Source organism: Petromyzon marinus, chromosome 21 (genome assembly GCF_048934315.1).
Source record: "Petromyzon marinus isolate PM22_M1 ecotype Great Lakes invasive population chromosome 21, UKy_Petmar_22M1.pri1.0, whole genome shotgun sequence".
NCBI lineage: Eukaryota > Metazoa > Chordata > Hyperoartia > Petromyzontiformes > Petromyzontidae > Petromyzon > Petromyzon marinus.
Window position 1 is genome coordinate 9985468 of NC_133687.1, and position 13882 is coordinate 9999349.

Genomic DNA, 13882 nt, shown 5'->3' on the forward strand with positions numbered 1-13882 from the left:
GGACAGGCAAAAGGCTAGTTCTCACAGGTTTTCCGATCTCCCCTCCCCACGGAGCCAACTCTCTCATTCGTATCGAAATGGTTCCAGGCATTCCAATGTGGAAGGAACCCCATGAATAACGTGTCACGAGAAGCGATGAGGCTTTCTTGGATAATTATTAATCCGAGTTACTCCAACCCCCAGTTTGCACCGCACCTCCTGATTTAGCACGGTTGGCTAAGTACGGGGCGAAAGAAGTTCAGTGGGACATGTACACATCTGTCTACGACTAATAGCTCAATTGTCCCGATTTCACAAAGCTAACAACCTTCCCTCGGCCGCTAACCCCCCCCCCCCACCCCGCCCCCGCCCCTCCTCGGCCGCCTTCCCCAATGTGCGAAAGTTCCTGGACCTCTGACCTACGTGCGCACGTAATTAGCCCCGGTGTTCACGCACGCACACTCGCGCACGCAAAACAGTGGGAAGTTTCCCCCCCCCCCCCCCCCCCCGAACAATGTTTGCTAAAACTTATCGGGGCGAAAGTGACGGGCAAGGTGGTGGGTGGGAGGAGGTGGGGGGGGGGGGGTAATGAGGCCTGCAAAAGATTGCCAAGAAGAAACTTCCCCCCTCCCCCCGAAGTTTACGATTGCTGCCGTTCACTTGGGGTTTGGGCCACTTCTGGCTGGCAAGGCCATGCGAGTTTGAAGGGGGGTGGGGGGGCAGTGCCCCGCCATAACTGGACACCTTTATTTATTTTCTGGAGTTTACAATAAAGCACCAGTGGTTCTTGTTAACCTGGGTGTGCACGCATCCATCGCATCCATCTGGGGGTGCGAGATGCCCTATCTGGGGGGGGGGCGGTAAGCGAGACACGGGCAGATTTTTGTTCGAAGGTAAATAATCTAAAACGCTAATTAAGCACGGGCATGTCTTTCGGTAAGGTCACGTAGAACAACATCTTATTAAACAAAAAAAACTACGACGTTTCGATCGCAACACAAAGCAATCGTCATCAAGAAGGGGGGGGGGGAAAGTCCTTTTTTATAATTATTTTTTTGTTCTACGTGACTTTTTTTAAAGTACCAATTTACTTTGTTTCTATCAAACTCTATGTATCTATTGACATTCCATACATTGTTTTTTTTACGATTGAGAACCAAACGGGTGCGAGGCTACAGTAAAGGTTAAGAACCACTGCAATAAACATTATTACACGCATGTTGAGGGTTAAAGCGAACACTCCTCCCCCCCCCTCTCCAAATATAGAAGTCAAACTCCACCTTTGACCTTGCATCTTGCTAATTATTTGTTCCCCTTTCAGCACGATGACAATCATGTTGTTGTTGTTGCTGCTGCTGCTGAGAGATGCCAGTGCAGGGAAGAGGCCCCGATTTAATGCCACCACCGGTTGCCGCTACGCTGGGGTCGTTTGACTCTCTCGAAGGGAATCGGACACGCGCCGTGCGGAGCCAGCGGTGCTTGTCGGAGGTGCTCGCGGGGTTAGAACGCTTAGGGGCGAGAGCTTCTCATCATCCCGGGTTCAACGTGGGCAGCTGCCCCAGCGGTGTTTCTCAACCTTCCGTGATAAAGGGTTTTTTTTTTGGGGGGGGGGGGGTTAGATCGTGTAAATATATAAATGTTGTGTCGTTAAAAGCCCACCACCACCCGACGCAGCCAACTAGTAAGGGGTTGTCACGTAAACAGAACGTGGCCCAATTCGTCACTAGTACAGCAACACCGGTGTGTTGGAGGGCCAAGCCACAACATTTACAGTCTGAGCACGACGTTTCGCCAGTAATTGCAACCAGCTTCTTCAGGCGACAGCCAGATTTGCGGAGACGTTCACCTGTTTCTCGATAAGATTTCTCAACCGTAGTGGTATGGGGGCCCCCCCACCCCTCGCGAGTGTAGGATGTGGTGTAGCGGCACACCATTAGCCTACAGGCGTAATTGATCGTGCACGGTATCCACGCAACAGCCTGCGAGTTTGACGGTTTCATGCCTGAATAAGAGTGCGTGTGTGTGCGTGTGTGTGCGTGCGTGTGTGCGTGCGTGTGCGTGTGTGTGCGTGCGTGTGTGTGCGTGCGTGCGCGTGCGTGTGCGTGCGTGTGTGTGCGTGCGCGTGTGTGTGCGTGTGTGTGTGTGTGTGCGCGTGCGTGTGTGTGTGCGTGCGTGTGTGTGTGTGCGTGCGTGTGTGTGTGCGTGTGTGTGTGTGTGCGCGTGCGTGCGTGGGGAGCAATATCTTTGCAGTTAGGGCACTGTGCTTTGAACTCGGCGACCCCGCGGTTCGATTCCCGCTCACGACGAATAACAGTGGCTGTTATTTGAAGCCGTCCTGGGCCTCGCCTAGGTCGACTCAGCATTAAACGAGTACATCGGCACTGGGGAGACAAAGGCGGCCGCGATGTTGGCCAGCAACGGCCCTCGCGTGCCGTGCCAGCCTTCATAGGTGCCCGCTAACAGCGCTTGCCTCAACAGCCTGTCGGCTACACTCTTGCATATTTTGTGTTTATGTGCGAGTGAGTGCCAGTGTAGGTGTATGTTAGTGATCATGGGCTCCAGGACGAACAGGTTTAATAGCGCCACTTCCACGTATCCCTTTCAACCACTGCGCCGTTACCATTCTGCACTCACCTCTGACGTGCCTTCGCCTCCCGCACCTCCGATTAGCACGGTTGTCTACGTACGGTACGAAAGAAGCGTGACATATGTTCCACCCCTTGTGGCTGCCACTCCGTTACGAGTCTTGACCATTGATTGTCGTGGGTGGGCCTTGATTGGGTGTTCATTGATTTTAGAAATGATTTTTTTTTACGGATGTCACGTTTCTCCGCTAGATTTACGCCGCTCACCTGGCCGCGATGCAGTCGCCCGCCCAGTGCCACTCGGTGTCGCTGCCGCCGGCGCCGGCTGGGGGAGACCGGGACAGAGACAAGAGCCCGACGAGCGCTTGCAAGGTAACGGAGTGCCCACCCAGACATCACCCACCCAGACACCCCACCCACTCGGACACCCCACCCACTCGGACACCCCACCCAGACACCCAGACACCCCACCCACCCAGACACCCCACCCAGACACCCCACCCAGACACCCAGACACCCCACCCACCCAGACAAACCACCCACCCACCCAGACACCCCACCCACCCAGACACCCACCCAAACACCACCCACCTACCCAGACACCCCACCCACCCAGACACCCCACCCAGACACCCACCCAAACACCCCACCCACCCAGACAAACCACCCACCCAGACACCCCACCCAGACACCCCACCCATCCAGACACCACCCACCCAGACACCCCACCCACCCAGACAAACCACCCACCCAGACGCCCCACCCACCCATACGCCTCACCCACCCAGACGCACCACCCACCCGCCCACCCCACCCACCCGCCCGCCCCACCCACCCGCCCACCCCACCCACCCCACCCACCCCACCCACCCGCCCGCCCACCCACCCACCCCCCCACCCACCCGCCCACCCCACCCACCCCACCTACCCAGACACCCCACCCACCCAGACGCCCCAGCCACCCAGACACCCCACCCACCCAGACACACCACCCACCCGCCCCACCCACCCGCCCACCCACCCCACCCACCCACCCCACCCACCCACCCCACCCACCCGCCCGCCCACCCGCCCGCCCACCTGCCCACCCCACCCAGACGCCCCACCCACCCAGACACCCCACCCACCCAGACACCACCCACCCAGACACACCACCCACCCAGACACACCACCCACCCGCCCACCCACCCTACCCACCCGCCCACCCACCCCACCCACCCGCCCACCCGCCCGCCCGCCCACCTGCCCACCCACCCCACCCAGACGCCCCACCCACCCAGACACCCCACCCACCCACCCAGACACCACCCACCCAGACACACCACCCACCCGCCCACCCCACCCCACCCACCCCACCCACCCGCCCCACCCACCCCACCCACCCGCCCCACCCACCCCACCCACCCGCCCCACCCACACAGACGCCCCACCCACCCAGACACCCCACCCACCCAGACGCCCCACCCACCCAGACACCCCACCCACCCAGACGCCCCACCCACCCAGACACCCCACCCGCCCAGACACCCCACCCACCCAGACACCCTACCCGCCCAGACACCCCACCCACCCAGGCACCCCACCCACCCAGACACCCCACCCGCCCAGACACCCCACCCAGACACCCACCCAGACACCCCACCCACCCAGACAAACCACCCACCCAGACACCACCCACCCAGACACCCCACCCACCCAGAAAAACCACCCACCTAGACGCCCCACCCACCCAGACACCCCACCCGCCCAGACACCCCACCCACCCAGACACCCCATCCGCCCAGACACCCCACCCACCCAGACACCCCACCCGCCCAGACACCCCACCCGCCCAGACACCCCACCCGCCCAGACACCCCACCCACCCAGACACCCCACCCGCCCAGACACCCCACCCGCCCAGCCACCCCACCCACCAAGATCAACGTACATTCACACATACAACCACACTTCATCGATCGGCATGTCGCGTGTGGTGGTGGTGGTGGAGTAAATCGTACGTGCTCCTACCAGTAGGCCAAAGAACCCTCGAGTGAAGGAGGCCCCCTCCCGCCAGCAGTGGCGCGAGCCGAGCAATGGCAGGGCTGCTCATTTACCCCGCGTGTCGCTGTCCTGTGCGCAAGGAGGCCCCGCAGCCGTTAAACCTGTCATCGCGCGCTCACTCGGCGGCCTCGTCGATGCTGGAGGTGCTGGGCGGGGGCCTGGGGGGGGGGCCGCCCCCCTCCTCCTCCGTGCTGCCGCTGCTGCACGCCGTGCTGGGGAAAGCGAGCGGCGCCAGCAACAACATGACCGCCTTCGGTGAGAACCCCACAAACCCGCAGGGGGAGAGAGCCAACAAACGTCATCCCACTTTGGCTGGGGCAGGCCCCCCCCCCATGGCTTCTGGGAGCGGTGTTTTTAATTGTAGGGTACCGCAGGGCACTGGCGGCCCCTGATGTACGGCCCCCGCCAAAACACAAATAGCGAAAACACCCCCCCCCCCATTAAATTATCTTCGTGCTGCTGTCACAAAACCCAAGTGATTTCAAATGTGTGGCGGCCCTCACACACTTTGGTTCTTTCGGTAAAGTCACGTGGAAAGTCGGTAAAGTCACGTGGAAAGTCGGTAAAGTCACGTGGAAAGTCGGTGAAGTCACGTGGAAAGTCGGTGAAGTCACGTGGAAAGTCGGTGAAGTCACGTGGAAAGTCGGTAAAGTCACGTGGAAAGTCGGTAAAGTCACGTGGAAAGTCGGTAAAGTCACGTGGAAAGTCGGTAAAGTCACGTGGAAAGTCGGTAAAGTCACGTGGAAAGTTGGTAAAGTCACGTGGAAAGTCGGTAAAGTCACGTGGAAAGTTGGTAAAGTCACGTGGAAAGTCGGGAAAGTCACGTGGAAAGTCGGTAAAGTCACGTGGAAAGTTGGTAAAGTCACGTGGAAAGTCGGTAAAGTCACGTGGAAAGTCGGTAAAGTCACGTGGAAAGTCGGTAAAGTCACGTGGAAAGTCGGTGAAGTCACGTGGAAAGTCGGTAAAGTCACGTGGAAAGTCGGTAAAGTCACGTGGAAAGTCGGTGAAGTCACGTGGAAAGTCGGTAAAGTCACGTGAAAAGTTGGTGAAGTCACGTGGAAAGTCGGGAAAGTCACGTGGAAAGTCGGTAAAGTCACGTGGAAAGTGGGTAAAGTCACGTGGAAAGTCGGGAAAGTCACGTGGAAAGTCGGTGAAGTCACGTGGAAAGTCGGTAAAGTCACGTGGAAAGTCGGTAAAGTCACGTGGAAAGTCGGTGAAGTCACGTGGAAAGTCGGTAAAGTCACGTGAAAAGTTGGTAAAGTCACGTGGAAAGTCGGTAAAGTCACGTGGAAAGTTGGTAAAGTCACGTGGAAAGTCGGGAAAGTCACGTGGAAAGTCGGTAAAGTCACGTGGAAAGTTGGTAAAGTCACGTGGAAAGTCGGTGAAGTCACGTGGAAAGTCGGTAAAGTCACGTGGAAAGTCGGTAGAGTCACGTGGATAGTCGGTAAAGTCACGTGGAAAGTCGGTGAAGTCACGTGGAAAGTCGGGAAAGTCACGTGGAAAGTCGGTAAAGTCACGTGGAAAGTGGGTAAAGTCACGTGGAAAGTCGGGAAAGTCACGTGGAAAGAAAGAAAAAAAATATTTATACGTGACTTTAGCCGAAAGAACCAAAGAGTAATTCCTGCAGTCACGAAAGCTCAAAATCAAGGCCCTCACACTGATGATGTCTTCTCAGCAAAAGTGCCCAACCCCGCTCTGGAAATTAGTGAAGAAACACTGCTTCAGAGAGTCCATCCCCGTGTCACCGAGAACCGACGCTTTTGTGAAAGTCTGTTGTTTGTGTCCCCGGTTGAACGGTATTTCGCTGTTATCTTGGTCTCTTAAATTTTGACATTGTTAAACAAAAGCATCTCGCCACGATAGCGAGACGTTAACTACCTTGCCTGGTATACAGGAGGTCCTGGGTTCGGTCCCAACCCTGACCCCGGCTGTATATTTGAGGTTTGCATGTTATCCCTGTGATCGCGTGGATTTTTCTCCGGATCCTCCGGTTTTTCCCTCCACATTTAAAATTTTCGTGAGTGGCTGCTGCTATGAATTTCCACATGATGATAAGCCACTTCGTTGAGCTATCATTTGTAATAGCCAGGTCGCTTCTGATAAAGAGCTGCTATATAGCTCAGTGGGGCCTTACCTGGTAAAATAAAAAACTGTGTGGGCGAAGCTTGTGGCCGAGTGAGCAGGGCTAGCGATTGAATGGGTTATTTTTGGGTTAGATCGCGTAAATATATAAATGTGTCGTTAAACCCGCCACCACCTGACACAGCCAATAAGTAAGGTTTATCACGTAAACAGAACATACAAATTCATTATGAGTACAGCGGCACACCGGTGTGTTGGATAGCAATGCAACAACATTTACAATCTGAGTACGACGTTTCGCTCTGTTCAACGGTAATCCCCATTGAAGTATGGTGCCTAATGCACATGCATAATGTGCGTTGAACACCATATAAATAACCCAACCTGCAATGGATACCCATTATCATCTATATGCATTAATTAATCCCCCCCTCTTTGCTCAAGAAGGGCTCACAAGTGACGTCATCACATCTACCCCTCTATTTAAGGAACGAAACAGGAGGATTTCTCCACAAATCAGGCTGTCGCCTGATGAAGCTAGTTGTAATTACTGGCGAAACGTCGTACTCGGATTGTAAATGTTGTGGCTTGGCTCTCCAACACACGGGCGTGCTGTACTAATAACGAATTGGCCACGTTCTGGTGGCGGGTTTAACGACACATTTATGTTATGCATCATACTGGTCGCGACGTAAGACTTTCGTGACTGCAGGAATTCATATTCTTGGTTCTTTCAGTAAAGTCACGTAGATAGAAAACAAAAACAAAAAATAATAATAAATATAAATTATCAGTTGAAAATAATTAAATTTTATTATTTTGATTATTTTTTCCTATCTACGTGACTTTACCGAAAGAACCAAGAATATTTAAGAATTGATTGTGATTTATATGTTTTTATACCACTGCAGATTCTAGAGTATTCCTACAGATTATGTTTGTTCATACAGCTGCAGATTTTATAGATTCATACCACTCTAGCTTGTATAGGCTAATATGGTTATAGAGCACAGATATTTAAGTCATAGATTAATAGTAATTAATAATCTTTGCCTTTTTGTGTGTGCGTGTGTGTGGTTGTACGTGTCGTGTGCGCGCGTGCGTGTGTGCGTGATGTTGTATGTGTCGCGTGTGTGTGGGTGTGGTTGTACGTGTCGTGTGTGCGTGTGTGTGTCTGCGTGTGTGTACCTGCGTGTGTGTGCGCGCATGTGCGCGCGTGTTGTTGTATGTGTCGCGTATGTGTGGGTGTGCTTGTACGTGTCGTGTGTGTGCGCGTGTCGCGCCCCGCGCAGGAATGCTGCATCAAGGCCTCACGGCCCAGACTCAGCACCGGGTCCCAGAGGTAAAGCAGGAGCGTGCAGCGAGGCATGATGGGAAAGTTGCTGCTGCACTCATCAACAGCGGCCGGTGTGTCACGGTAAGGCCCCACACCCGAAGGGGAGCATCTGGCTCAACGGTTCGGCGAGCGGAAAAATGAGTGGCCACTTTGTGGGGCAGTAAACAGTGGTTGACCTCTGGACAGACTCGCCTCCCGCCATGAGAATGAGGAATTTTCACCACTGGCTCAGGTTTGTGCACAGGTGATGAGCACCGTATCAATGCTAATCTGAGCATGAGATCGCTCTGACTCTTGAAGGGCATAATAATGCCCATGCAGTTCGATGCCAAGCCATCAGCATGCTCGCTCTGATCATTTCTACGTGCATTTATTATTATAATATATGTAATAATGATAATTATCAGAGCACACCTTATAACCATAACGAGTAGGCTCATATATTCTTTATAATTATAATGAATCGTGCATATTTTGTTCATCATTGGCGTGAATAAATTAGAATACAATTATAATGCATTAATTTGTAACAGGTTTTGGTTGGTGGTTTTATAGTTTTGGTTGTTCCTATGAGATCATGACTCCAATTTAAAGAAGCCGGGTAAGGTGACACAGTTATTCTGACTTGCTGAATTTTATTTTGACTTCCTGGAGCTTGTTGTGCTAAAGCTGCTTGACACAGATTGTAAGTGAAACGGGAGTGAGCTGGCAGCTACCAACGATTGTATAAGCTCTGAAAATCCTCGAATAATTCAGATGTTTTTAGCCAAGGGATGAGTGGGATGCAACCGGAGCACCCAGAGAAAACCCAACACATGTGAGGGGGAAACACTCTATCCCATACAGAAGGGACAGATTATACTATCCCAAGCTTTTCTGTACCACATTCTCCAAGAGCCTGATATTGACAGTTCTAGGAAACTGGCCCTGGTCCAGCAGTGACGAGTACATGACTTTTGCTCGGTGTGATAATGGTGCCACCTTTCTTATTATGCATTGCAGGAGAAGCTTGCTCTGGAGAGCCTCATGCAAAGGATGATGGGAGAGGCAAGGGATGATGGGAAGTCGGGCCTCGGTGGAGTGGAACGGGCATCCAGCGAGGAGATGGATGGTAAATGCACGGTTATCTTAACTCTCTCGTACTTTGCATGTTCAGTGGTACAATGCGCAGACCTAGGCCGAGCGGGGCATGCTAATCACTGCACTACCGCTCCCCACATACACACGCATCGAGTCACACACTGACATACATACAGACACATACTGACATACAGGCACACCCATGGAGGCACACACATACAGAGATAAAGGCGCAGATACACGTATAGCCTTAGCAGACTGTTGGGGCAAGTGCTGTTAGCGAGCACATATGAAGGCTGGCACGGCACATGCCCGGCCGCCTTTGTCTCCCCAGTGCTGATGTGTACACACCGCACCAGGTATTCATTTAATGCTGAGTCAACCTAGGCGAGGCCCATGACCGGTTCGTCACCGGTGTTGGCTGTGAGCGGAAATCGAACTCGAGTTGCGGGGTTCGTAGCACAGCACGCTAACCGCAACACTACCGCTCCCCCATACACACACTTGACATACAACAACAACAACAGAACCCGACAGTCGCCGCTAAGTGGCAGTGACGTCATCACGCCGCCTGTGCACTTTGAGGCCACGCGAAGTGTCGAAGGCTCGCTGACAGGAGGCCACGGGACAGACCCGGGTGCCATGGGTTGACCGACCGAGATGCCCCTTCGTACAGACTCTGACATACAGAGCACGCACTGACTTCCAGACAGACGCGCGCACGCACGCGCGTATTGCGTTTGTCGTGCATCTCCCGCTCGTCCCTGCGACAGGCGGCGGCGTGTTTGGGGACGCCAAGGTGTTCCGTGACGGCAGAGGCCGGCACGCGGGAGAGCCGCACATCAAGCGCCCGATGAACGCGTTCATGGTCTGGGCCAAGGACGAGCGGCGCAAGATCCTGCAGGCCTTCCCCGACATGCACAACTCAAGCATCAGCAAGATCCTGGGTGAGCGTCACACTCGGCCTCGCCCCCCCCCCCCCACACTCACCCCCATAGTCGCGCTCGCTAGAGACGTGCGCAACTCGAGCAAGACTGTTGGGGCAAGTGCCGTTAGCGAGCAACTACGGTACACGAGGGGGTGGGTGGTGAGCACCACGCCCCACTGCCTTTGTATCCCCAGTGGATATTTTTACACACCGCACCAGGTCCTGATTTATGGCTGAATTGACCTAGGCGAGGCCCAGGACTGGTTTAGATAATCGTCACTGGTGGTGGCCGTGTGCGGGAATCGAACTCGGGTCACCGGGCTTGTCGCGCTACACTACCGTTCACTTGTGCACAAACACACAGACTCTCACACACACACACACGTGCGCATACATATACTGTGTATCAAGGGCGTGTTCCTGATTTGAGGATTAATCTGAAGCGTTTTAAAATCTGGCCTAGATACGAAACTGTGGACTATACGAAAGTTAATATTTGACTCTGAATGTTGATCCGAAAACACGATGCTACAGGAAGTGACATCATTTCCGCTCTTTTCCCATGGAACGTGAAGTCACGTGATATCGGGTGACATCACTTTTGCCAGCACGAAACATCACGTTAAACGAGCACGTTAAACAGAATCAGAATCATAATATAAATTTATACTTGAGGAACCCGACGAGCTGTAAAGCGCTTGTTGACAGATGTCCAGTAGGGGCATGGGGTCAGAGCGTTACCACAACAAAAAATACATAGTCATAATAAAGTTTTTTTGGGTTAGATCGCATTCTTTATAAATGTGTTATAAGGGGTGGTACGGAGCCCGGGGAAAACCAGACCGTGTGGACCCCCCCGACGCTTTCAAACTAATCCGGAAGTGTTCCATCTGACACCATGACGTGGAACCATAGGCGGGCCGCCCCTCCCTCCCTCAAAGCCCGGGGCCCAGGGCAGTCGCCCTGATTCATCATGTTACCCCGAGGGAACAGCTCCGTGTGGAGACGCGCGCACGCACACGCGGACAGCGACAATTGACGCGCGCGCGTGCGTGTTAACCGCATTGCTAAAGCGTGAGCGCTCGGACACATCCATCGCACGCGTAACTTGTCTGAGCAAATCCCGTGGAATTATCCAAAAGCACGAGCGCCCTGGCCCCCTCCTATCTTGTGTGCGATGGCTAAGCGGGGGGGGGGGGGGGGTGGGGGGAAGTGGAGGCTTTTCACTTCGCTGCCATTTAACATTCTTGTGGTTAGGTTCCAGGCGACCACTAAATTATAACTCAATCGTGCCGTCGGAGTCGAGACACAAAGCAAATTAGTTTTTTTTTCCCCCCCTCCAATTTCATCGAAGCCCAGCAGATCGTCGAATTAACAGGACGGACTAAATTTTTGTTGTTTACTATACCGATTAATTAGCCGGGAAAGTGCCGGCGAGTCTCCGGCATTATTTTTTTCCAGGAGAGTCCCGCTACGTTGGAATGTTTGGCCAACCCGATGATTTATTCTTGGGCTTCGTGTGGGGAGCAAACCGTAGAGCCCGGTAGAGAACCCAGCACGGCGCTGAACATGAGGGGGGGGGGGGGGGGGTTGACACTCGGCACCGCCACCTGATGGCTACCAAAGTGAAGCCACCCCCACCCCGACGCATACAACGCCTGGCAAGTCCTGGTGGTAATGGTGGTGATGTTGTCACCTCGTAGTTGTCACCTATTCCGGGGACTCAAATGAGCGAGTACTGAGGCAAGTGCCCATTTCCCGTTACCAGCCCTGAGCCAGTGGTGGAAATTCCACAATCCTCTGGTGGGAGGGGTGAGGCAACCGCTGTTGTATTCCACACGAAAGTGTAAATTAAGTGCACGGAAGTCAATAAAATTCGCTTTTTTTGTTTTTTTAAAGGTCTAGGGGGTGAGTCTAATTCGCAGGACGAACTGCCGCTCACGTCCCCACAAAGTGGCACTCGTTTTGTCGACCCTAGGGGGGACGATGGGCTGAGTCTAAAAAAAAACCCACAACCAGGATTTGAACCTGAAACCTTCCCGTCATGAGCGGCTCGCTCTGGCAGCGAACCCACGTGGCCTTGGGGAGCGAATCGAAGTAATCCACCGGTGGTACCACGCTTACCAGTGGATCGCCCGCTACATGAACGCCGATCGTCACTGCGCGTCCGACAACAGTCATTCCTTGCCATAATACGTTGAAACCTCGTGCGTAGTAAAAAAAAAATCAAACGACCGGCCAAATCATTGAGAAGGAGCGGCGGCATAGCGGGCTCAGCACACCGTGCTATGAGCCTGGCCACCCGAGTTCGATTCCCGGCCATGGCCGACCTCACGCTGTATCCGAACCTAACCAGTGACCTCGGGATCGCGAGGCCAGCGTCAATAAGCGTTCCACCGGGGGCAAGAGTCATATTTTCTACAACGTGAATCATTCTGACGCCGTAAATGTTTCGCGTCTCGACGAGCGACGGCGACTACGGAGCGACGATATTGAGCACCAAGAGGACGACGCGACGTGCCCGCGGGATCTTCCATCGCACGGCGTGCTCGCGGGATCGCGCGCACGCACGCGGCGACCTCCGATCGTTGCCGGCGCCCGTCGGCGAGTCGCTGAAAGAAAAGAACAAAACGAAACGTCGCGGATAATTTGAAACAAAGCACTGCACGCGTGGGCATGCCCACTTGCGCGGACCTTTAATTTGACTGCAAGCTGCGACAACCCGGCCCTATTACGCGAGCTGGAAGGAGGAGGAGGAGGAGGGTGGCCACCCGGAAATGGCCCCGACCCGGACAGTCTGGGAATTGGCGCCTGTGTTCGGGCGGCAGGAACTGTTCCGCGCCGAGATCTGCTACCGGTATTGCGCAGAACTCCGTCGCAGCATGACTGCACGGGCCTGACGATAGGCCTAGGCCAACCGAGGAACGCGTGACTGGGTTTGGTCTGCAGCGGAAGAGTTGGCGGCGCGGGCTGCAACCCGTTTGTGTGCTTCCGATGCCTCTTTGCTTCAGCCAAACTACGTTGTGCTGCGTGGCAGCATTGTTAGCATATTAGAGGAGGGCGTGGCTCCCTCTGAATTAGTGGCACGTGCGCGACACACGGCACGACACACGACACACGACACGACACGTGACACGACACGACACGTGACACGACACACGACACACGACGCGACACGTGACACGACACACAACACACGACACACGACACGACACGTGACACACGACACGACACACGACACGACACGTGACACGACACACGACACGTGACACATGACACACGACGCGACACGTGACACGACACACAACACACGACACACGACACGACACGTGACACACGACACGACACACGACACGACACACGACACGAGACACGTGACACGTGACACGACACACGACACACGACACGACACACGACACGTGACACGACACGTGACACACGACACGACACACGACACGACACACGACACGTCACGTGACATGCGACACGACACGTGACATGACACACGGCATGCAACATGGCACACGGCATGACAGACAACAACACGACATGCGACATGCAACAGCGGCACGACACACGACACGACACGTGACACACAACACGTGACAAAACACATGCCGTACGCTGTACGCGGTTGGGTTAGATCCCCCGCACCTCCGGTTAGCATGGTTGGCTACGTACGTAAGTTCAACTTGCATACATACACAGGTGAATAGAGTGTCGCACGTTCACCGACAAGAAATAAGAATTGGGATAGAAGCCCCTAATAATAATAATCATGTTGGCCAACACAATTCACGTGTTTAACTCTATTTTTACACGTGCTAACTTCATATGTAGGCTTTTACG

At 54.2% G+C, this 13882-nt stretch overlaps 1 protein-coding gene across 3 annotated transcripts in view; it reads left to right on the forward strand.

The window, feature by feature from the left end:
• The window catches only part of LOC116944419 (uncharacterized), a 177028-nt gene that overhangs the window by 152262 nt on the left and 10884 nt on the right, over nt 1-13882 (forward strand). For all 3 annotated transcript variants that reach the window (XM_076068541.1, XM_076068542.1, XM_032958011.2), the window contains 5 exons: nt 2817-2936; nt 4688-4862; nt 7982-8106; nt 9028-9136; nt 9879-10052. In XM_076068541.1, coding sequence (XP_075924656.1) covers nt 2817-2936; nt 4688-4862; nt 7982-8106; nt 9028-9136; nt 9879-10052 — 703 coding nt within the window. The remainder of the gene's footprint in view (nt 1-2816; nt 2937-4687; nt 4863-7981; nt 8107-9027; nt 9137-9878; nt 10053-13882) is intronic.